A 24,925-nucleotide genomic window follows, 5' to 3' on the forward strand; every position below is an offset into this window, starting at 1 on the left:
AAATCTGAAAGATTAAATACAGATTTAGCACCTACAATATCTCTGAAAATAAAACTGTTACTGTTCTATTCTATCCTAATATATTTAATTCTCTCCTCGATATGGTGTTTTCAAACCCCAAAGATGAATGAAAGACATAGAAAGTCCAACACTAAAATCATATAAACAAAAGAAGAACTAGAAATATTAACTCAGATTTGAGAGTTTTAGCTGGAAATCACTTGACTTACTGTACTTGAACCAATCAATCATAAGATTTTTGTGCAATGAATATTGTGGAAGATGAAAGTCTATGAATCATAAGGTTTGCCAGCAGGGATGGTTAAAAATCAGCAATATATAGTATTATTCCCATCAATTTTTTCTCATGTTATATTTATTACAAAACTAAAAGTAAACTATTTATTACACTTGCTTGTTACACTTTCAGGGACACAGCATGGGCATTTATTTGTTTGATGGCTTAGCATCCACTTTATTGTACTTACTTATTTTTGTAAGGAACAAGCAACACATACCACATCTTCCCAATGTTCAAGGTAATGCAATAATAACAAAATTCTCCAAGAAAAATAACTGGAAATTGTATTAAATACTGCTTTATTGGAAATAATTGCTACACTAAAACAAATAAAACACTATTTTTTCAATTAACTTCAGTTTCAGAAATTTAACAGCAGAAATAATCTTTAAGATTTGAGTCATGGCCAAACTGACAGTTCTTTGAAATTTGAGAGATGCACAGACACAGCCTACCTTATACTAAAACCCTGAAGAAAAGCCTTTTATTAATTTGGGGGAATAAGACTGAACACTGGCTAAGATATGACTGTGATATCTATAGCCACCTTGGAAGCTGGGCCAAAGAATGAAGAGAACCATTGATACTGGTAGCAGATAAGAAATAAACTTTGGGCCCTGGCCTGTTGGCTCAGCGGTAGAGTGTGGACCGTCGTGTGGAAGTCCTGGGTTCAATTCCCGGTCAGGGCACACAGGAGAAGTGACCATCTGCTTTTCCACCCTTTCCCCTCTCCTTCTCTGTCTCTCTCTTCTCCCACAGCCAAGGCTCCATTGGAACAAAGTTGGCCAGAGAGCTGAGGACAGCTCCATGGCCTCCGCCTCAGGCGCTAGAATGGCTCTAGCAGAAATGGAACGATGCCCCAAATGGGCAGAGCATTATCTCCTAGTGGGCATGCTGGGTGGATCCCGGTTGGGCACATACAGGAGTCTGTCTGACTACCTCCTGCTTCTAACTTCAGAAATATACAAAATAATAATAATAATAATAATAATAATAATAATAATAAAATAAACTTTGCATTGGGCTATCTGCATTTTTCATTGATGGCTTTGAATTTAAAAAGTGAAATGCTTCAGGCCCTGGCCAGTTGGCTCAGCGGTAGAGCATAGACCTGGAGTATGGAAGTCCTGGGTTCAATTCCCGGCCAGGGTACACAGGAGAAGCGCCCATCTGCTTCTCCACCCTTCCCCCTCTCCTTCCTTTCAGTCTCTCTCTTCCCCTCCTGTAGCCAAGGCTCTATTGTAGCAAAAGTTGGCCCTGGTGCTGAGGATGACTCCATGGCCTCTGCCTCAGGTGCTAGAATGGCTCCAGCAGAAAAGGAGCAACGCCCCAGATGGGCAAAGCATCGCCCCCTGGTGGGCAGGCCGGGTGGATCCTGGTGGGGCGCATGCAGCATGCTGTCTGACTGCTTCCCTGCTTTTAACTTCGGAAAGGAAAAAAAGGGAAATGCTTCATTGTGTTTTCTCAGAAACTAATGAAAAGATTACCAAGTCTCACACTTGGAAAGAAAAAGTGGATGCTGAGCCACTAGGGGCTACTCCAGGAGTGGATTTTTTTTTTTTTTAATTTAGTTAGAGGAGGCATCGATAGCAGAGACAGACTGCCGCATGAGCCTCAACTGGGATCTACCCAGCAAACCCACTAGGGGGCGATGCTCTGCCCATCTGGGGCCCTTGCTCATTGCAACTAGAGCCATTTTTTAGCTTCTGAGACAGAGGCTATGGAGGCATCCTCAGTGCCTGGAGCCAACTCGCTCCAAGAGAGCCAGGGCTGCAGGAAGGGAGGAGAAGAGAGAGATAGAGAGAAGCGAGAGGGGGAGTGGAGGGGTAGAGAAGCAGATGGATGCTTGTGGGCAGATAAAACATATTATGCTCAGGCCCTGGCCGGTTGGCTCAGCGGTAGAGTGTCAGCCTGGTGTGCGGGGGACCCGGGTTTGATTCCTGGCCAGGGCACATAGGAGAAGCGCCCATTTGCTTCTCCACCGCCCCCCTCCTTCTTCTCTGTCTCTCTCTTCCCCTCCCGCAGCCAAGGCTCCATTAGAGCAAAGATGGCCCGGGCGCTGGGGATGGCTCCTTGGCCTCTGCCCCAGGCGCTAGAGTGGCTCTGGTCGCGGCAGAGCAATGCCCCGGAGGGGCAGAGCATGGCTCCCTGGTGGGCAGAGCGTCACCCCTGGTGGGTGTGCTGGGTGGATCCCGGTCGGGCGTATGCGGGAGTCTGTCTGACTGTCTCTCCCCGTTTCCAGCTTCAGAAAAATAAAAAAATAAAAATTATATATATATAAATTTTATAAATTTTATAAATTTTATATATATATAAAATATATATATTATGCTCACTTTGTTAAAGATGGCGTTGCCCATGTGGAAGCCCGTCACCCAGGTGATGGTATTGGTTACCCTTCTTGCTTGGGATGGGCATGATTAAATTAATGTGTGTTGGGGGCGGCTGTGGGCAGGCAGGATCCTTATAGCCTGGGGCTTGGTTTTGGGACTAAGCCTTTCCAACCCTTTTTGATGTGGGGTGGTGCACTCATGAGGAATCCCATTATGCCTCAGATAAGTGACTTTGTATCAGAGACTTCCTTGTTTGTATATTGGATTAAAGGTTTTGGTTTCTACACTATAAAGTGGGGCAGACCGGGAGCTTGCTCTCTCTGGGTTCCTGAGATTAGTATTAGAGAGGAGAGCAGAGAAGGCCATGTGGAGGAGGCCAGGAGAAGCAGCCAAGATGGCGGAGTGTTGAAGGAGAACAGTTTGTGCAGAGTTTGTGCAGAGAGGAGATGGGGAACAGAGGTGAATGAGACTGGTGAGGTTAGAAACCTTTGATTCTAGGAAACTCGGATAAGTCAGTAGCTTTGTGAGCACTGAATGAGTGGGTTTTGGAGCCCAGTGTGTGTTTTTACTTGCCCACTGGTGCAAGCTAGGATAAAGATGATGGCCCACCAGTTCTTGGCTCTGTTGTTTCATTACCATCTGTCCAAATCTAATGCAAACCTGCATGGGCCCGGTGGCTGTGATGGTGGCCCTGGCTACTGGCTTTACAGTGCTTCTCCTGTGTGCCCTGGTCAGGAATTGAACCTGAGACATCCACACACCAGGCCCATGCTTTACTACTGAGCCAACCAGCCAGGGCCCAGGTGTGGAATTTTAGAAAGTTACTCCTTTGAGTAAATGACACTGTGGCTCTAGCAGCAGATACAAAGGAATGAGGTTCTGGAGAGAAGGTAGGGAACATTCTGTGATTGGCCAGTATGTAGATGAGGGTCTGAGCTGGAGCTGGGATCTTTAATTCTATGGTTGATCTTCTACTGCTCATCCCTCTGTCTTCATAAATGGTAATTTCAATGATTTGAAGTTCAATGGGATCTGTCACAAGGAGGCCTTGGGGAGCATGTATCTTCTCATTCTGCTCTTGAATGTATCTGGAGATCTTCAGAACCTTCTCATAATGAGTTTTCATGCATAAGAAGATAGTGTATGCTGTTAGACAAGCCAAACAGCCTTCAAGATATGATTAACCCCATGCTTCCCCACTTTTGCATAAAATTTAGAGTTTGAACTGTTTTTACAAACTGTTGCCTATCAATTCTGTTCTCCAGCTACGCAGGAAACTTGGTCTGGAACTGGCAGCACGTGCCACAGCTATAGTTCTGCTGAATGGTATTCTGAACACCAGTGCAGGCTGCAACCTCTCGGAGAGGACAGAACTGGCCGTCTGCCCTCCGGCTGCTCTTGCAAAGCCTTTGAAGTTACTATCTTGACCACCTTTCCCTCCCCAAAGATTCAGGGACCTTGGAGTAGTTTCATTCTGATACCCTCCTTTCAATTTACATGCTATTATTTCCCTGTATTTTATTTGTCAGGACTTGGGAACCACAAATTAGATAATATTATCATTTTTGACGGCACTGTTCAGATTCATCTTTCTCTTTGTATTCATCTCTTTGCTCACCATTCTTCCTTGTACCTTAAACCTGTCTTTTGGAACAATTTTCCTTCCTAAAATGTTACTTTTAGGAGTTCTTTCAGTGTTGACAGTAAACTGTAGTTTTCGTTCATCAGATAATATGCTTGTTTTGCCTTCATATATGAAGTTTGCTTTGCCAGGTACAGTATTCTAGATGAACAGTTATTTTGCCCATCATTTAAAAAGTATTATTTCACTTTCTAATGTTTTTCATTATTATTGTTGTCTAATTGTATCTGACCCACCTTTCTTTCTCTGCTTTTAAGATCTTTTTTTTAGTATAGTCTAGTTTTGCTACATTTACATAGGTATGCAAATCTTTTTATTTATCTTGTGTGTAATCATTCCCATATCTGTGTATTTATGTTTGTCCTGAGTTCTACAAAAATTTTACTCATTACTCTTCAAATATTGCCTCTCCTTCATTTGTCTATTCTCCCATTTGAGCTCTTGATAAAATATGTGTTAGACCTTTTCATTGTACATATCATATCCTTTAATCTTTTTCATCTCCTTGTTTGCACCTTATTTTAAATATTTTTTTCAAATACATCTTCCAATTAGCACTCTCCATCTGTATTTAATGTGTTTAACTCTTATTTACATTTTATTTCAATAAATTATATTTTTATTTTTAAAATATTATTTATCAATTTTTTTTTTTTTTTTTGAGAGAGAGAGAGAGAGAGAGACAGGAACATGGATCTGTTCCTGTATGTGCCCTGACCGGGGATCAAACTGGCAACCTCCACGCATCAAGATACTGCTCCAGCTAACTGAGCATCCAGCCAGGGCTATATTTTTATTTATAAAATTTCTATTTTGTTCTTTTTCAAATTTGATCACTTTTGCTAGTCTCTGGCTGCTCGTTTATTTTTGCAATTTTGTCTTTTACTTATCTAACATAATTATTTTATATTTTATATCTGATAGTTTCGATATCTGAAGGCCTTGGGGGGATTCTAAATCTGTTGCTTCTTTTTTTTCTTTTTCTTTTTTTTCACAGAGACAGAGAGTCAGAGAGAGGGACAGACAGACAGGAACGGAGAGATGAGAAGCATCAGTCATTAGTTTTTCGTTGCGACACCTTAGTTGTTCATTAATTGCTCTCTTACACGTGCCCTGACCGCGGGCCTTCAGCAGACCGAGTACCCCCTTGCTCGAGCCAGAGACCTTGGGTCCAAGCTGGTGAGCTTTTGCTCAAACCAGATGAGCCTGCGCTCAAGCTGGCGACCTCAGGGTCTCAGACCTGGGTCCTTGGCATCCCAGTCCGACGCTCTCTCCACTGAGCCACCACCTGGTCAGGCTAAATCTGTTGCTTCTTAATCTGCTCTCATTCATGGTGATTTGTTTCCTCCTGTGTATGATAACTTTTCATTGTCAATTCATCTTTAGTTGTCTTAATCTATGAACATTTTAAGACAGGGGTCCCTAAACTATGGCCCGCGGGCCACATGCGGCCCCCTTAGGCCATTTTTTCTTTTTTTTTTTTAATAAAGTTATGCCATTTATTTATTTATTTATTATTGATTTTTTTTAGAGAGAGAGGAGTGAGAGAGAGAGACAGAGAGAGAGAGAAGGGGGAGGAGCAGGAAGCTTCGACTCCCATATGTGCCTTGACCGGGCAAGCCCAAGGTTTCGAACCGGCGACCTCAGTGTTCCAGGTCGACGCTTTATCCCACTGCGCCACCACAGGTCAGGCCCCCTTAGGCCATTTATCCGGCCCCCGCCGCACTTCTGGAAGGGTACCTCTTTCATTGGTGGTCAGTGAGAGAAGCATAGTTCCCATTGAAATATTGGTCAGTTTGTTGATTTAAATTTACTTGTTCTTTATTTTAAATATTGTATTTGTTCCCGTTTTGTTTTTTTACTTTAAAATAAGATATGTGCAGTGTGCATAGGAATTTGTTCATAGTTTTTTGTATAGTCCGGCCCTCCAACGGTCTGAGGGAGAGTGAACTGGCCCCCTGTGTAAAAAGTTTGGGGACCCCTGTTTTAAGAGATGCTTTTCTCCAGAGAGAATTTGTATTTTTATTTTAGAAGGCTGGGGTACTTCCAACTGGGGGTCCCTTCTAGAATATCAACTTAATACAGGAGTCTCAGGCTCAGCGCCCCCACCTTGTCACTGGTCCAAGTCTAGTTTCCATTACAGGGCTATATCAACATTTGTCCTTGCGTAATCCACATTTTATGAGGGCTAAGTAATCTGACTCAGTTTATACTTCCAAGCTTTTATACATACTGCTCCTTGTGCGTGGAATGTGTTCTTTCATCCTTTTTTTTTTTAATTTCTTTACTTAAGTAATCTTTCTAAAACTAAGTGTAGGCTTATTCTCCTCCACCATACCCTAATCTGAGTTAGATAACATTCCTATATGCTCTCAGAGAACCCTGTATCTACCTTTGTCATCGCATTTTCCATACTGTATTGTAATAATCTGCCTACCCATCTGTCTTCCTCCATCAGGCTTATTCTGAGTAGGAGTCATGACATAGTTATGCTGTTTCCCAGTGTCTATCACAGGGCCTAGCCCATGGTAGATTAACAAATATTTTCAAATATATGAAAGAATGCCTAAATGAATGAATGGGTGAAGGAGTGATGATTTTGGAATGAACAATTTTGGGTTTGCAAAGAAGGTAAAGGTTGGTGAAAGAGAAAGAAAAGAGAAAAGGGAAATGATTGCTGTTTTAAAGTTTGTTTTGTTTTGTTCTCCTTGCTTAAGCAGAAGAAAGTTGTCATTTCATTTCATCAAAAGTTTATTGAGCATCTAGTATGTGCTAGGCACTCTGCTAGATGCTAGTAATACAAACATGAAAAACCAAACAAAATAAAATAGAAACAAAACCCACTTCCTCACTCCCTCCCCCTGCCCCCCACTCCTATCCCAGGCAGATTTGGCTTGAGCCAGGGGTAGCTGGGCCTGGGCCCTCAGGGAGTACAGCAGGCTTTCATCTTATGTCATCCTAATTCTCAATCCTATCTCTCAATGCTGCCCACCATTTACCCCTTCTCCAAATTCTGCATCTCACATCTGCCTGAGCAACTTACCCTGCATGTATTACATCTGGATGAGGCACCTGGGAAGGTTAGGGAAGCAGTTTGCATAACGAAGGGGAGCTACAAAAAGCACACCTGCTCAGAGGAACCAGGAGAAGTGCACAAGTACAGGCTTCTGGGCCAGGCAGCTGACAGGTAAAGGTGGAGGGGCCAACTAGAGATATTTTTGCCTTTTGGGCTGGGATAAAACTTGCTCCAGTGTGAAGGGTGTGGACAGGGCCTTGGGGATTGCTCTGTTCTATGGTGGAGAGTCAGAGCTGGAGCTTAGGAGGTTGAGGAGAGGCCATGGAGGCAAGGACTCCTAGAGGCATCAGGGAACAGAGGTCAGAAGACACAGAAGGTCTCCTCTTTCAGCTTTTTAATTGCCTTCCCTCCTTATACAGTAGATCATTGTCTCTCCCACATACTGTTCCATAAGTGGAGCATGGGCACGGATGGGCATGGCCTGGCTACACAGTGGCCCAATCTCTCTGTATTCTGATGTTTGTATGATTAGAGAGTCGGCCCTTCTCCTGTCTCTTGTGATCTGAGTATCTGAGAGCAGTGCAGGTAGGAAGCAGGAGTCCAAGGTCTGGATCATATCTCCCTGACATTGCTGGGGAGCAGTGAGCCTCCTCCTCCCTACCGTTTCTCTGAAAAGTCAAATCTTATTCTCTCACAGTTGAAGGGAGCCCAATAGCCTTTCCCAGGGGTAATGATTGTTTGAAAGGCTTGTTTGGTAAGAAAGCCAGGGAGAAGACAAAGGCCAGGGAGAAGGTATAGGTGTGAGAATTAAAAACAGTTCTTCAGTGATCTAGATTTCTGGGCCAGGGTAACGAGTTAGAATTCCTCTCTCTAGGAATAGAGACAGAAAGAATGCTTAGCTTGCCATTGAGGGAGGCTTTGGGAGAAGGCCAAGACCAAGCATTCAGGCTTGAATCCTTTTTTTCTTGCTAGGGCCAGGTCTGGGGGCAAAGGAACGTACTTGAGCTCCTCCCTTGCCAACCAGGAACCAGGTGCCCAGAGAGGGGTGCTCCAAGGCACTGCCTCCACAATGATTTCCAGATGCTCAGAACAGCACCCTGTACACACAGTAACCAGCATCTGACTTCCTCTTAGTAGACAGTTGTGCGTTTTGGGCAAAAGCCCTCTCTAATCGGGCTTGTTGAAAAAGTGCCCGAGGAACCAGGCGTTTCTTCAGAGGAAGAGAGGTGGGTGGGAAGCACAAGAGCTCCCTAGGAAAGGAACGGGATATCACAAGAGTTAGGTTACTCATGTTAGTTTCCACTGGACCCCTGGGGTACTGGGCCGGAAATATAATAATCTATATGGTCCTAAGGGGGTACAACCCATATCCACCGAGAACACTACCAGTGAACCGGAAACGAATGCGACCAGGTTTCATCTCCAAATCACTCTCCGGCATCCCGCTGTGTCCCCCATCTGCGCATGCTCACTCACGTAGTTGGGCAAGCCCCTTGCGCCCCTGCGCGGACCGCCCCTGGCCATGCTTTCTGGCCTCTCCGGCCTCCGCGTCTCCCGTGCAGCGCGCGGGCGTCCACGGGACAGGCGGTCCCGGGGCGGCTCTCAGGCGCTGATGCCCACCGGGCCGGCCTCCTCCTGCTCGCGCATCAGGCGTGCGGCCGCAGTCCGAAGTGTGCGCGAGCGACCAGGCGAGCCGGGGGCCCGGGACGGCGATGTGTGCGTCCGGCCTGGGGCGGGGGAGCGCGCGGGCGAGCGCGGGTACCGGCGGGCAGAGCGCACGGGCATCCCAGGCGAGCGGCCGGGAACTGCTGGCGATACAGAGTAGCCGGGCGGACCGGGCTCCGTCGTGCCCCGGGGCTCGGGAGCAGGCTCCTCCTCGGGCTCCGGGGCGTCCTGCAAGGACACGTGCAGGGTCAGCAGACAGCAGCCAGGGCTAGGGCGCGACTGGTGTCCGATTGCACTGGGAAAACCAAAGTGGAGGAAATAACTTCCTCCACACTCACTTCCGCCTCTTGGAAGGAGGCAGGCAGAGGTCTGTTTTGTTGTTGTTTGTTTGGGGCAATACACGACATTTAGCTTGGTTCCTGGCAGAGGATAGGTGCTCAGGAAATATTGAAATGCATTAACTTGACTGCTTTGTCTCCTTATTGTTCTCTTTCCACCTGTCTCAAACAGCTGAGGACAGTTAATAGTGGAACAGAGGGGAAATCATCAGAGTTGGCATCCAAATACCTGGGTTGGAAGCCTAGACCAGCCACTTATTTTCTTGGTTGATCCTGGACAAGTCATTTTACTTTACTGGGCCTTATTTTTCTAACCTGTAAAGTGGGATGACACAAATACTTCTCAGGTTATTCTGAGTAGTATAAAGGGATATCAATATGGTCTGGCTGCCTAGCACCAGGATGTGGAAGGAAGCCGTTGGTGTTTGTGAGTCACCCAGCCCAGGGCTGCTCACCTTGTCCTTCAGAATGTAGAGTGCCATGGGGTTCTTCCGCTCCTGCTCTCCACTTCGGGGGAGAGTGTCTGCTGCACAGGGCAAAGAATGGGGTGGCTGGTCCAAGTACAGAACCCGTTCCACCAGGCAGCACCCACATTTTGCTCCCCAAGTGGCCAGTCAAGGCCCTGCCACAACCTCCACCAAAAGATCCACAACACATGGGGCCCTACCTTGGCCGCACCTCTCCCTGTTCTGCAGTCTTCGTGCAGTTGGTGGAGGAAGGGGCCCTGCAGAGCTGGCTTCTTTGTGGCCCAGTTCTGCCTTTTCCCAGCAGCCCACTGATCTGAGTGAGGATGGGTTGGGTGAGTGGGCCGCTGGGAGCTCACCTTCTGGTTTCAGGCTGTCATCATTCTGATCCATATATTCCAGGGAGTTTTGCTTCTCCAGTTTCCTCTTCTTTCTGCAAATTGACCCAGCAACCCATGAACAGAGCTCCTAAGTGTGAGCAGGAGGAGGTCTTGGGTTGGGGACACGGGTGATTTGATGGCTGTAAAAGAGGCCTTATAAATGGAGAACGGGCTGAACTGAGTCTTTATCCTGAGTCTGCCACTGGCATTCCACTGGCATTGTGACTGTGGGTAAGTCATTTAACTAATTTGAGTCTCGTCCTTATCTGTAAACTGCAGGTAATCATACTTAAAAGGTAGCAAACTGACCACAACCACAGTGCCTAGCCCATGAAAGATGCCCTGCAAGTGAAACCATTATTAACAGTGCTGGATCATCTGGGGTTGTGAACGCAGGCGGTGTCTCCTTACACAATACACATAGTAGTGAGGTGGATCTCCTGGGAAGAAGTGCAGGGCCCTGGGAGGAAAGGCATTTAAAGGGACTTAGGAAAGAGAGCACGGGGCTGTGGATTGAAGGATTCGGGTACTCAGGGTGTGGAACTTGAGGAGTTACCCAGACTTTTTGGAGGGTTTCCAGCAGGCACAGACTGTCACCAAGGTCACAAGGAGGAAGATACCTCCTGTGGACAAGATGATGTAGAGAGAGCTTCTTCCTAGGGAGAGAGACAGGCAGAGAAGTGAGAAAGGCTTGAGAGGAGGCACCAGGTGTGGTGAGGGGAGCTTCCTGTAGTGGGTGGAAGAGAAGAGGAGCCCCAGGCAGTATGGCTGGCCCATGCAGATCTTGCCCGAGCTTACTTCCCACCTGTTGCTGTCCTCCATGGAGAGCTGGCCCACTCTGCCTTTCTCTTTCTCAGTTTGGAATGTCTGTAGCCCCTCATGGGCACCTACCTGGCGGGGTTTTGAGTCCTAAAGGGAGGGCAGGCAGGAAGACTCACTGTACACGGTGATTTTGATAGGCAGGCTGCGGCCCTGACTGATGGGGTTCTCCACCACACAACTGTACAGGTCGTCGTCCTCCATGAGCACACGGGTGATGGTAAGCACCTTTTGGTCGGGGGACAGGAGCATTCGCGAGTCATTGAGGAGAGGCTTGCCATCCTTCAGCCAGGTGTAGCTGGGCTTGGTGCCATTCTCATGAGAGCAGTTCAGAGTGAAGGCTTCACTGAGCTCCAGTACAGTGGTCGAAGCCACTAACACCTGTGGCCTCGAAATGGGCACTGAGCCGGGGGAGGGAGCCTGTGAGCCATGGGCCCAAAAGTGTCTCCCTTCCCCTTTTTAACTCTTCACATTCAACACAGCACAACACAATTTGTGATCTAAGAGGTCCTTCAGATATCACTAGTCGACTTCTTTACCACCATCCATCCATCCATTTATTTATTTATTCATTCATTCATTTATTTACCAGCTATTTATTGAACACCTGCTGAGCACAGGAGGTATAATGCTGAATAAGACAGCCATGGTCCTTGCCTTCATGGCCCTTCTTCCTAAATACCTTTCCAAGATGTCTTAAACTGACCTAGTGTGGAACAACTAAGCCTAAATCCAACTGTCTGGATTCAAATATTGACTCTATCACATACTAGCTGCATGACTTGGGCAAGTTACTCAATTTTTTTGTGCCTCAGTTTCATTTTCAGCAAATGGAGATAATGATATTAACTATCCTAAATAAGTTAGCATTAAATAAGTCAATATATGCAAAGTACTTAAAATAGTCTCCAGCACACAGTAAGCATTCTTTATGTGTTTAGTGTAGCCTCTCTGCTAACTGGTAATGTCTAGTTGGTTCACTGTCAACTCCCTAGTGGCTTTTGTGTCAGTCTCAGTCCCACTCCCACCTCCTTCCCTGCCATGTGGAGCGCTTTACCATCCACAGTGAGATTGATGGTCTTCTCCCCGGTGAAGGTGTCATCAGTGATGGAGATCTCGACTTCATAGGTGCCCTCATCGGCGAGCTGCAGGTCACTGAGAAGCAGGGAGCCATTTTCAAACAGGCGGATGCGGTCTCGATAATCAGGCCGCAGAGTGCCAATGATCTCTGTGCCAATGGACTGTACCACGGTCACTGGCTTATCCCGCTTCAGCTGCCACTTCACTACAGGCTTGTCGCTGCTGGTGCTGCTGTACTGCACAGAAAGCAGGGCTGACCTCCCCACTGTGCCATGGATCAGGCGTATCGGGCTGGTGATGTTCACTCCCTGCAGGGGCTCTGTGAACAGAGGCCCATAGGGAGAGGGCAGCATTAGGCCCTTGGCTCCTTACCTCACTCCCGTAGTTAAGTCCTTTGATCTCTTCACACCTCCCCATTCTGGACCCTTCACACCTGTCTTTCCTTCTTACTCTCTGGTGCCATCTCTTCTACCCTGCAGTTCTGGGCCCTCTGCTCCTCCACACCCCTCACAGCCATCCCTGGCCCTTAACCCTTCTATCTGGCTCTCTGCCTCCGGCAGTTTCTCCATTGCCTTCCTCTTGAGGAAGATTTCAGATGTTCATTTTTTTTTCCAAATGTTACCCACACACTATGATCCATTTATAGAAATATTTCTTGAGCACTTGCCATCTGTTAGGCACTGTTCTCTATCTTTGAGATACATCAATGAGCAAAACAGACAAACACCTTTATCTCCTGTAGCTTTTAAGTCATTAAACCTTAGCCTGAATTTGTCAGGTTTTTTTCTTTATTGGAAATTGAGAGAGTGAGGTGGGGTGGGGTGATGGAGAAAGTAGGAGGACATAGCTTCACAAAGAAAGGAGTATGTCACATGACAGTGCCAATAAAGGGGAAATTTAGGGCCCGAAGACAATGGGGCCATGCTCCAGTCAGACCAAGAGCCTCTCCTATCCTTGCCCCAACTGCATACAGCATTTTACTAGGCCTGCCCAGTGCAGAACAGTCTTGCAATTGGGTAGATGGTTTTGGAAATTCACCCAAATTTCAGCCCAAATTGTATCCCCTTTAGAAGAGGGATTTAAGATGGGTAAAACAAAAAGTTTGGGATCCGAAAGCTTTGTAATATTGGGCTCCACCAACTAACTGGCTGTGTGGATTTGGGCAAGTCATCTTTCTAGGCTTCACTCTTGTTATATAGAAAATAAGAAAAATGGGTTCTGACTGGTTGGTTTAGTGGATAGAGCATTGGCCTGGTATATGGACATCTCAGGTTCGATTCCTGGTCAAGGTACACATGAGAAGTGACCATCTACTTAGTTCACCCTCCAACTCTCCCTTTTCTTCTTCCCCTCCCGCAGCCAGTGGCTTGACTGGTCTGAGTGTCTGCCCAGGCACTGAGGATAGCTCTGTTGGTCCCCAGCGTATCAGCCTCAGGTGCTAAAAATAGCATGGGTGATCTGAGCATTGGCCCCAGATAGAGTTGCTAGGTGGATCCCATCTGGGGTGCATGAGGGAGTCTATCTGTCTCACTATATCCCCTCCTCGCTTAAAAAAAAAGGAAAGAAAAGAAGAGAAAATAAAGAAAATAACAGTAGAAAGAGCAATTGCTGTATCAAGTTCACAGTGGAAAAACACAGTATGTATGTCAGTTATTGTGTAGTGAAGAGGACATAAGACTGAGCATCAGAGATTCGGGTCCCATTGTTAACCTAGGAGAAGTCACTTATGTGTTCAGGACTTAGATTTCCCATAGGTCAAATAAATGGTAATCTAGATGGTTTCATTGTTTTGTTTCAATCATGTAATTCTGACATTTTACCATCTTGTCTAATGGATGCCCTATCTAAGACACATCTCACATTTCAGGGATCTCTTAGGCACTTTGGAGCCTGACAGATGCTGTTTGTTGGTGCCCTAGCCTTGAAGAGCAGCACCACCACCTGAAAAAGAGTCTTCTGAAGAGGATATCAATCGGGAGCCGGGCTCAATTTAAGTAAATAGACACACATATGTCAGGTTCTCAGTCCCTCTGTGTTCCCAGCTGCTTTTTCTGACTATCATTGCCTCTGAAGTTCCCTCTTCCTTCCTCACCCCTATTGCCCACTCTACTAATGCTGCTGTTTAGATCTGGGGAAGCTGAGCTGTATAGTTCCATTCCTTACTCCTCTTCTTGTGCCTAGACTGAACCAGGAGGCAATTACTGTATTTCCTCATGTATAAGACGCACCTTTTTTGAAAAATTTGGGGTCTAAAAACTGGGTGCATTTTATACAGTGATTGTAGTTTTCTTACTTGCATTTCCCACTTTTTCACGCTTGTTTTTGCGCTCATTATTGTAGTTTTTTTTTTACTGAGGACGAGGCAGTATATGAAGACGGTGACTGATTCATCATCAGACACAGATGAGGACAAGATAAGAGATGGGAGTTTTGACAGTGATGATGAGTTGTATGAATTTTATGATGAATAAAACTTGAGTTCAGCCAACCTGTGGTGGCGCAGTGGATAAAGCATCGACCTGGAAATGCTGAGGTCACCGGTTCGAAACCCTGGGCTTGCCTGGTCAAGGCACATATGGGAGTTGATGCTTCCAGCTCCTCCCCCCTTCTTTCTCTCTGTCTCTCCTCTCTCTCTCTCTCTCTCTCTCCTCTCTAAAAATGAATAAATAAAAAAAATAAAAAGAATTTAAAAAAAACAACAAAAAACTTGAGTTCAAAAACTTTATGTAACACATTTTTTTTTCAAATGTTGGGCCCCAAAGTTAAGGTACATCTTATACATGGGGAAATACAGTATATTAAAAGGTTAGTTGTGGAGATCAAAGCAGATTTTACTTGATTTAATAAACATTCGATCTATTTTTAGAACAAGTGCTTTGTTAAGTAATGAGCTCATCATTTTTGTAAGTGGTCATGAAAAGGCCAATTGACTATTCTTCCATGTCTTTGTGCCTCAGTTTCCTCCTCTGTATAATGAGATGGTGGGACTAGATGATTTCTAGGGGCCTTTGACTCTGATATTCATTACCTTCCAGGTACGCTAGAACCATAAAACCTTAAGTATAGAAGCAACTATACAAGATTAAAACTGCCATATATATGAATACTATATGCTTATTATTGAGAGGAGTCTTACTTTGGGGGAGGTAAAAGAGAATCAATTATTTCAAAATATTTTTTATTAAAGGTATTTTTGTCCCCATGAAACCTTATATAAATATGAAAATAAGTGAAATCTAGTTCCAGCTCCCCTGAGACTTGGCAGAAAAGGAGGTGGGTATCAGAGTCCTGTTTTCCACAATAACAGTGAAGTGCTACTAGGGGTCCCTATGATTTTGTATATCCATGTGATCACATGATCTGTACGATTTCTTCCAGTTCTAGTTTCTGTGATTATTTGCCTGCCTGGCAAGCTAGGTCCCAGATTTGTCTTGATTTAGAAAAGCAAGCTTTCAACTTTCCTTGAATAAGCAAATAGGCTTTTATTTGTATGACCTGAATTAACCCTGAAAAAAATCATTGCATTTTATAAGGCCATGATGGTGATGTTCAAATAATCAAGAACTATCTAACCCCCTTTCTCAGGATCCAGTCTGAAGAAGTAGCGTGTGCACATGAGGGTCATATAGTCAGAGCCGTCTTGGTGCATAGAGACTCCAAGCACACATGAGGTTCTCATTTCCTCCTTCCAGGAGGCTGGACAGCAGCGGTGCCAGCTCCACTAATAAATGGAAGGGATTCCCTCTCCCCTTTTCTCTCCCTTCTATCTTCTCTGGCTCTTGCTTGAGCTTCTCCTGTGTACACTCCCTCCTACCCCATAAAAAGTCTAGAGGTCCTTTTGTGATGTCTTTTCCCCCTCAAATCTGCTCTTTCCGCCAACTTAAACCTGATTCTTCAAGATAAAAACACTGGATAAGCTAGAGCATATGGATTTCCCTAGCCTAGGCTTTACTCTCCTTCAGGTGGGAGCCTTCCTCCTGCCCTTGACTTGCAGGGTGTTCAGAAGTGAATGGCGTGGTCTTTCTCAGAAGCTGACAAAGAGAGCATTTTGCCAAGCAAACACTATTTCCCAAAACTCTTGCCAAAACTGGAGTTTGTATTAAGTTTAGGGTCCCACAGTTTTCAAGGGACACAGAGAACTGGGATAGGGCATTGGCTGGTTGGATCAATGGATAGAGAGAGCATCAGCCCAGTGTATGGACCTCCTGGGTTTGATCCCTGGTCAGGGCACACAGAAGAAGTAGCCATCTGCTTCTCCTGCCCCTCTCTTTCCCCTTTCTCTCCCTTTTCTCCTCCCACAGCCAGTGACTCAATTGGTTTGACTGTTACCCCAGGTGCTGAGGATGACTGAGTTGGTTGGAGTGCATCTGCCTCTGATGCTAAAAATGGCTCAGTTGATTTGAGCATCAGCCCCAAACAGGAGTTGCTGGATGGATCCTGGTCAGGGCACATGCAGTAGTCTGTCTCACTGTCTCCTCTCCTATTACTTGAAAAAAAAAAAAAAGAACCAGATGCCAAAGCAAGACACAGAAATGAGGAAGTAGCTAACAATTGTGATCCAAACTTGAGAAGTGATTAACTTAATTATTGTCCTCTAGCCTCTGAGGCATCTTTCTGTAGAAAGTTTCTATTCCCACTGGAGGCTGAACAAAAGGAAATTGATACTGCAGCAAGATGTACCTATCAACTTAAACAGAGCCATACTAGGTTAGGTAGGTGGCCCTCATTAAGTAGGATTTTGATCTTCTGTGACATCAAGCAATATCAAGCTTTAAAGTATAAATGCATCTGCCAATAGCCTTGGGTTTCCTTCATAACCTCCTCCTTTAAAGACACAATTATCTACTCTTTTTTTTTTTTTTTGCTTTGCAAAGATTTCCATTTACTAGTATTTGCCTTAAATTTACCTTTTAAAAATGTCAGTGATATGGTGGCAAACATGCATTATAGGATTTGGTCTGTATGCACTTAATCCATAATCTCTAACACCACAGACTGCAGTTATATACCTTTTTAATGCGCAGGATTTTTTGTTTTGTTTGGCTCTATCTCCACAAGGAAGTCCTTTCATCCCTTTGGCCATCATAGATACCCTCTCTAGGCTTTCTCCAACTCTATTATTTCTTTCTTGAGGTGTGGTGACCAGAACTGCATACAATAATCCAAGGGCAGTACACAGCATGGTTTTCTAAAGAAAAAATATGGCTTTCTGATTCTGGTTTTTTATATCCTTCCTAATGAGTGATGCTCTGAGCAAACAGCCCCTCTTCCGCCCCTGCGGTATAAGGGCATCACTGAGTGTGGACATGTTGGAGTTACTATGTTGTTATCCTGTTGATATCTACAATGGCCTACAAAGGTGTGAAATCCTTTTAAGTGTCAGTCACTCAGGAATGTAGGAGAAAACCAAGGAACAGAAATTGTGAAGAAGGCCTTTGGGATTCAGGATGAAAGGGATTCTTGGTTGTTGTTCTTTTCATCTATATTCTAAGGGTATTCAGTAATGAGCACCCAACTAATAGTATTAAAATGACATACAGAGACTTCCATGTTTGGATTGGAACAGTCATTGTTAAGCTGTCAATTCTCTTAAACTGACTTATACATTTTATATAATACCAAACAAAATTCCAGGATGTTTACTTTGTGATATTGGCACAAATAGATAAATAGATCAATGGAACAGAATAGAGTGTCCGAAACCAGACTTGTATATGATTGCTTAATTTATGACATGTAGTAGGGAAAGATTTTTTATTTTTCAGTGAAAAGTGCTGGGCCATGTAGAAAAGAGATGAATCTTGGCCCTTCCCACCTTACACAAATATTACTTCTAGATGGACTGTAGATTTAAATGTGAAAGGTAAAAACAATAATGTTTTAAAAAGGAAACACAGAAGAATATATCCAGGACTTGAGGACAGACATAGACTCTTAGATATAACACAAAAGTGTGCCACTCATAAAAAAAGAAAATGATATATGTTGGACACAATAAAATTAAGAGCTTCTCTGGTTGCTGAACAATGGCCCCAGATGGGCAGAACATCTGTAGAGGATGAATCCTGGTCGGGGCGCATGTGAGAGTCTGTCTCTGACTCCCCTCCTCTCACTTAAAAAAAAAAAAAAAGAAAAGAGTGTCTCTTCATCAAAAGACACCCTTAAGACAGTGAAAAGGCAATCTGTAGAGCAGAAGATATTTGTAATGCATATATCCTATAAAGGGGTCATACCCCAAATAGATGTTTTAAACTCCTGCAAATCAACGATTTTTGAAAACTCAATAGGAAATGGACAGAAGAATTGGAATAGATACTTCACAGAAAAGGATGTCCAAATGCCTAGTAAGGATTTGAAAAAGATACAACTTCATTAATAACCATGGAAATGCAATTTTAAACCACAATTTGATATCACTTCAAACTCACTAGGATGATTAAGATGAAAAAGAAAGGAGTGTTAGTGAAGATGTGGGGCACAGCGCTGGTGGGGATGTAGACTGATAGAACCACCTTTGAAAATTGATTGGCCCCATCCACTAAAGCTTAACACATGCATATAATTTAGCAATTCTACTCCTAGGTATATCCCCCAAAGAAATGTATATCTCTGTTAACCAAAATATATACTAGAATGTTTTAGCAACTCTATTCATAAAGCTCCAAACAGGAAACAATATGGATGAATCTTACAAATTTGGTATTCAGTGAAAGAAACTGGACACAAAAGAATGCATACGTATGTTTCCATTTATGTAAAATTCAAAGACATGCAAAATTAATTTGTACTGGAAGTTAGGATACCACTGTTACTTTAGTGGGAGGGCAATTGTAATTGAAATAATATGGGGGTTCTTCTGAGGTCCTGAAGTGTTCTATTACTTGATCTTGGGCACTGATACCATGAGTTTATTCACTTTTTAAAGGTTCATTAAACTGTATCTTTATGCTAAATGTATTCTCGTGTATGTAATTTTTTTTTTTTTTACACAGAGAGAGAGTCAGAGAGAGGGATAGATAGGGACAGACAGACAGGAACGGAGAGATGAGAAGTATCAATCATTAGTTTTTCGTTGCGACACCTTAGTTGTTCATTGATTGCTTTCTCACATGTGCCTTGACCGCGGGCCTTCAGCAGACTGAGTAACCCCTTGCTTGAGCCAGCGACCTTGGGTTCAAGCTGGTGAGCTTTTGCTCAAACCAGATGAGCCCACGCTCAAGCTAGCGAGCTTGGGGTCTCGAACCTGGGTCCTCTGTATTCCAGTTTGACGCTCTATCCACTTGCGCCACCACCTGGTCAGGCTCGTGCATGTAATTTTTAATAGGGAAGAAAAAAAAGACAGTACCTACAATGTGATAGTGACCCTAGAGCTAAATGGATGAAACCCCGGCAAGGGACTTCTTATTGAGTCCTTAGAGAATGGAATAATCATAGGATCCCAGAGAGTAAAATCTTACAAATCAGATTATCTAGATTTATGGCTGTATTTATGTCTGTAAAGTAGTGTCCTAACCTCTAGAAAAGTCTTATTTTCATATTTCATGAATTGGGCTGTAATGAATTTAGGAAAGCTTTATTAGTTCATCTTAGGGTCAGAGCATTAAAGACTGAGTGTTACTTGTCTGAGGCTGGCCTGGTGGCTGCTGCCATAAGCACAAGGGATTAGGTAAATCTTTGGGAGTGAGAGCAACATCATCTAAACTCCCCCTTTTAGTGCCAATCTTAAAAACTATATTTCTCAGCCTCCCTTGCGGTTAGATAGGCCAGGCAACTGAGTTCTAGCCAATGAACCAGTAGAAGTGATAGGTATCACTTAAGGCTGGTTTAGGAACCCTTATCCCCATTTTAAAAATTCTCTACCTGAACGAAATGAAGATAAACCTCAGAGTGACCACTGGAAAGACCTGTCAAATGTTGATAGAGCTCCATCAACTTGGTTCCTGAAAAAAATCAGTGGAGCAGAGTTCTTCCTCTTTGCTGGCCTAGCCTTAAATTTCATTTTACTACTACATAGTTAATGCCAAGAACTTAAATTTTGGAACTTATTTGCCACAGAAGTTGGCATTTTCCTAACTAATATATCGATGGCAGAAAGTTTTTATAGAATCTCAGCTCTTTATTGCTCTAAATCCACAGCAGTACAATGGCCTGACCCTGCACTTATTTCTTAACCATCCTAGGTCAGAACTAATATCTTATTAGCATAGCCCAGGGGTCGGGAACCTATGGCTCAGGCGCCAGATGTGGCTCTTTTAATGGCTGCATCTGGCTCGCAGACAAATCTTTAATAAAAAAAATAATAACGTTAAAAATATAAAACATTCTCATGTATTACAATCCATTCATTTCCTACCGCTCATGTTCATGGTTGCAGGTGGCTGGAGTCAATCACAGCTGTCCTCTGGGACACCAAATTTTTATTGGATAATGCATAATGTACACGGGTCATTGTATGGCTCTCACAGAATTACATTTTAAAATATGTGGCGTTCATGGCTCTCTCAGCCAATAAGGTTCCCGACCCCTGACATAGCCTATAGTTAGTGGGTTGTTTTTTGTTTGTTTGTTTTTTGCTATATGTATTTATTAAGTTACATTCTCCCACACTTTAGGTCCTTTGTCACCTTTTGTTTTTGCCCCATCACAGTGACTAACAATATCTATAATTTTTTTCCTTATCATTTGATGACCTGAAGGAGTTAGTGATATCTCTGATTTGAATATTTCACATCCACTTCCTATTCCCAAACCTACAGCTCATTATTTCTCCAAGTCATTGTAATTTCCACAGAGACTGTTCTCAGTAAGGTTTATAGTAACCTCTTAAATGCCATATTTAATAAACTCTTCTAGGTCCTTATAATACTGGGTCTTTTTGATACATTTGACATTAATTCTCCAGAAAACTTTCAACTCCCTTGACTTTCTGTATACCACAGTCTTTTAGTTCTCTCTCTGCCCATGTGATTTCTTGGTCTCCTCAATGGGATTTTCTTTTTCTCTGCAACTCTTGAGGTTACTCAATGTTCTATTTTCAGCCCATTTTCTCATCTGAGAGGCTATTAGCCATTCTCATTTTACTCTATCTATGGGCTGACAGCTTCCAAATACCTCATCAGCCCTGACCTCCCTGCCGCCCAGCTTCAGGCTATTCAACATTTTCCCGCAGATGTGTCATAGGCATTTCAACCCTAACACGGACAATACTATTTATCATATTTCTAACCATATCCCATTTTCCTGTTTAAGGTTTCCCACAGAAACCTTAGCTCCCCCTCTTCCCACTTATCAATTACTAGGTCCTAGATATCTCTCCAAAATATTTCCTTAACATGCCTCATTCCCTCTATTCTAATTCCAGCCCATGATCTCTCCTGAACTATTGCAATAGCCTTGTTATGGGTTGGATGGTGTCCTCTAAAATTCATATGTTAAAAAATAAATAAATAAAAAATAAAAAAATAAAAAAAATAAAATTCATATGTTGAAGTCCTAACTCCCAGCCCCTCAGAATGTGACCTTATTTGGCAATGGAGTCATGGCAGAGGTAATAAACTGAGGTCATACTAGAATAAGATGGTCTCGTAATCCAGCCTGATTGTTGGCCTTATAAAAAGGGGAAATTTGGACACAGACCCAGGCACAGGGAGAAAATCATGTAAAAATGGAAGTTATGCTGCCACAAACCAAGGACCTATCAGAAGCAGAGAGGCCTAGAACAGCCCTTTTCCTAGCATCATCTGGGAGGACTTGCCGACACCTTGATCTCACACTTTTAGTCTCCAAAACTGTGAGGCAACAGACTTCTGCTGTTTAGGCCACCCAGTTTGTGGTTCTTTGTGACAGCAGACCCAGGAAATGCTTTCTTTTCTGTCTTGTTTTCCTCTAGTTTCCGCTCTAATGCCTCTCTGCAGAACGAGCATCTGAAACATACGTCTGGCCCTGCCAGTCCCCAGATAAAACCTTTCAGTGCCCTTCCCACTCCATCGTTACAGTCTTTATTCTAGTTTATTAGTGTAGTTTACTGGGCTCTTGCCTAATCTAGTTCACACTTTCTTCTCCAGCAATGGAGAACCTCTGGGCTGCTCCTAAACACAGGATGCCATTTCACGCTGTTGACCTTTGTCTATTTTCCCAATTCTAATGCCCCACTGTCACACCTATTGTTCTGATCCTTTAAAATTTAGTGCAGATGTTCCCAGGTGACCTCACCCGATAGTCCCTCAATACCACCAGCACCAATTTCTGGATGGGCAGGTGAGCTCTCTCTGATCCTGGTCATCTTCTGCATATCTGACTCATAATAGTTTCTGTGTTTTATTAAAATGATCTCTGCATCACTGCATTCCTAGGCTCTCTGGAACAGTGTGTGTGTCTGTGTGTGTGTGTGTGCGTGCGTGCATGTGTGTGTGTACATAAACAAATATACTTAAAATAAGATCAATTCTCTAAATAGTTGGTAGGGGGTAGTACAGGGGCAGGTATCTATGGTTGGGGTGGGTTATAGGTAGATGGGTGTTACTCTCCAAAATTAGGAGCCTTGTTATCTTCAAAGCTTATTCCATCTCTTGGTTTTTTACATTCAGAGAAGCCAGAGTAGGAGCCTGGGGAAGCACAAAACCAAGATTCCCCAACCCTCCAAGATCCACCATAACCCTTGAAACGAATGCCAGACTGACCCATGCCAACAAGACATCCCATAAGAAATGGCTCATTGCCCTTCATCTAATGTCCTGAATGCTGTGGGAGCTCCAAAGTCATGCAGTATTTTGAGGGAGGGGGCTGGGGCCAGGCAGCAAGCAACGGAATAAAGAAATACATTCAACGCTAATGCCTGAATTCCCTGAGATGCTTCCCACAGCAGCCGAGCGCTCTCCCCTCCTCCCACCCCAAATGCATTCTGACCATTCACTCTCCCTTCCCTCTCTTTTGAAAGCCCTGGTCCCTTCTCCAAACCCTTTTTTACCCTTCTGGGCTCCTACCTGTTTGGATCAGAAGAAGGTAGACAAAAGGAGTGAGGCGTAAGGCACTGAAGGCTCTGGACAGGGCTCCCCTTTCTCTCTTCATTTTGGGTGGCATTCTCTAGCTCTGGTGCAGACAATTAGCATGATTTCTCCACTCTGGGCACGTCCCTTTGTACCACTCAGTTTCTCTGCCCGAGCACAAGCCTGCCAAGTTCCCTCTGAATACACAGGGCTCTGTGTGTTGCTGAACTTGTTCTTTCTTCTCTTTCAGACCTGGCATTTTCCAGTTTCATAGCCTTACATCCCCAGTTCAGAAGGGGCTTTCTGCTTAGGAGATAATCTCCAGTGGGAGTGCCAACCTGATGGGCCCCAGGAGCACAGCTCTTCCCTGTCTGTGCTGAGCCCACTACCAGGGGGAGATGATGAGTTGGGCTCAACAGGGAATGGGCTGGGGCACACACTAAATTGGACCTATGTCCCGACCTATCCTGTCTCCATCTCACACTCCTTGTTCCTGAGAAAGAGGGTGAATGCCAGGGACAGACCTCCAATAAGTTTGAAGAGGGAAGGATAGGAGTTTTTAAAAGGCTGGTAAATTAGAGACTCCAGAGAACAGCTGATGAGATGGAAAACCCGTTAAACCCCATAGGAAGAAGATTGGAACATGGCCTGAATTCTGTTATTTTCATACCTGTCTACTCCTAGTTAAGGTTCTCTTCCTTATCACAGAATCACATAGGTGCTGAGGACCTCTTTCTGGAAGGCACTCTGTTTATTCTCTTGCCTCCAGCTAATTTTCTGTAATATGTCAGAGCACAATAAAGGTGGCACCCTAACAGCCAGCATCCTGGGACTCTGTCAGCAGCTTCTCAGCCTGGTCACCTCCCCTTGTCTCCAGGCTTGATGAGGAGTCCATCTAGCTCTGACCTGCCTCTCATTACCGTGTCTGCCATTCTCATAAGGGCTCTCAGTAGAATGTATGCTTACTAAGTGCAGTCTCCGGACTGGCTCACAACTTAGTCAACCCTCAATTTCACATCTGTGAAATGGGGAAATAGTAACTTCTTTGTAGAAATTGTTGGGAGGATTAATGAAGATTTGGTAGAGTGCCTAGGAAATTCTTTGTTACAAAGACATTTGAAACTTTAAAAAAAGAACAACTCCTCCTCCTCTCCCACCTCTTCCCCCTCCCTCCCTTCCTCTTCCCCCTTTTTCCTCTTCTTATTCCCTTCCTCCTCTTCTTCTTCCTCTTTTCTTTCCTGTAGAGAATCTTTATATCATGATGAGACCAAAGTTTACAGCTCCGCTCTTGGTCATCTCTAACCTGGTCTTAGTTTTGCAATAGTTACCTCTCAAAATACTCTTTTTATATCCTAGAGAAAACCCGAGTTGGCCAGATATCTAGGACTAAAGACTCACTGCATAGTTCAAAGAGGCAAAAAATGGGAAAAATTGGGAAGCATTGGTTTTGAACTTTACAGAGGAACTCCAATAAACATTCTGATTTACATAAATAGGATATTTTTCCCTTTTGTATTTCTTTGTCTATAACTTTTTCCGAGACAGCTCAAGGCACCTGTCTGCCTCTGGGAGCGTTAATGTTGTTTTAGCAGGAATACAATGAAAAAGAGAAACTCGGTATTCAGCTTCTGACATAGTACTTTAGAGTCAGTCACAGGACAAAGAACTTGAAAGCCAAACTGTGTAAGGAACGAAAGGATACTTTCTTTATCTATCCTTTTGGAGTATCACAGAACAACAACAGCCTGTGGACCAGAACACAGAGTTCTACAGGACTGTAGACAAATGGCCTCTTTTGTTTGCGATGGCCAGGCCTTAAGGCTTATTGTCTGAGGGTACAAGGAGTATATGATGTTCAGGAAATAGCCTAAAGTCTGCTTTTTTGGTTGTTCTGAAGACTGT

At 44.0% G+C, this 24,925-nt stretch overlaps 1 protein-coding gene across 3 annotated transcripts; it reads right to left on the minus strand.

Annotated features, from left to right (window-relative positions):
- Window positions 1-7,823: 7,823 nt before the first annotated feature.
- Window positions 7,824-23,240, minus strand: HEPACAM (hepatic and glial cell adhesion molecule). Of its 3 annotated transcripts, none has more exons than XM_066259623.1 (7): window positions 23,021-23,240; window positions 12,016-12,357; window positions 11,078-11,359; window positions 10,696-10,795; window positions 10,119-10,192; window positions 9,751-9,818; window positions 7,824-9,185 (listed from the first exon to the last, which is right to left on the minus strand). In XM_066259623.1, exons 1-7 carry the CDS (start codon window positions 23,115-23,117, stop codon window positions 8,895-8,897), a joined length of 1,254 nt encoding a protein of 417 aa, XP_066115720.1. In that variant the 5' UTR covers window positions 23,118-23,240; the 3' UTR covers window positions 7,824-8,894. The 3 variants fall into 3 exon arrangements, with proteins under 3 accessions (XP_066115720.1, XP_066115719.1, XP_066115718.1); XM_066259622.1 differs by having other exon boundaries at window positions 9,751-9,821; XM_066259621.1 differs by having other exon boundaries at window positions 9,751-9,821; window positions 9,963-10,192.
- Between the last annotated feature and the right edge of the window lie 1,685 nt (window positions 23,241-24,925).

The sequence above is a fragment of the Saccopteryx bilineata genome, chromosome 2 (genome assembly GCF_036850765.1).
Source record: "Saccopteryx bilineata isolate mSacBil1 chromosome 2, mSacBil1_pri_phased_curated, whole genome shotgun sequence".
In the NCBI taxonomy this organism is placed as follows: Eukaryota; Metazoa; Chordata; class Mammalia; order Chiroptera; family Emballonuridae; genus Saccopteryx; species Saccopteryx bilineata.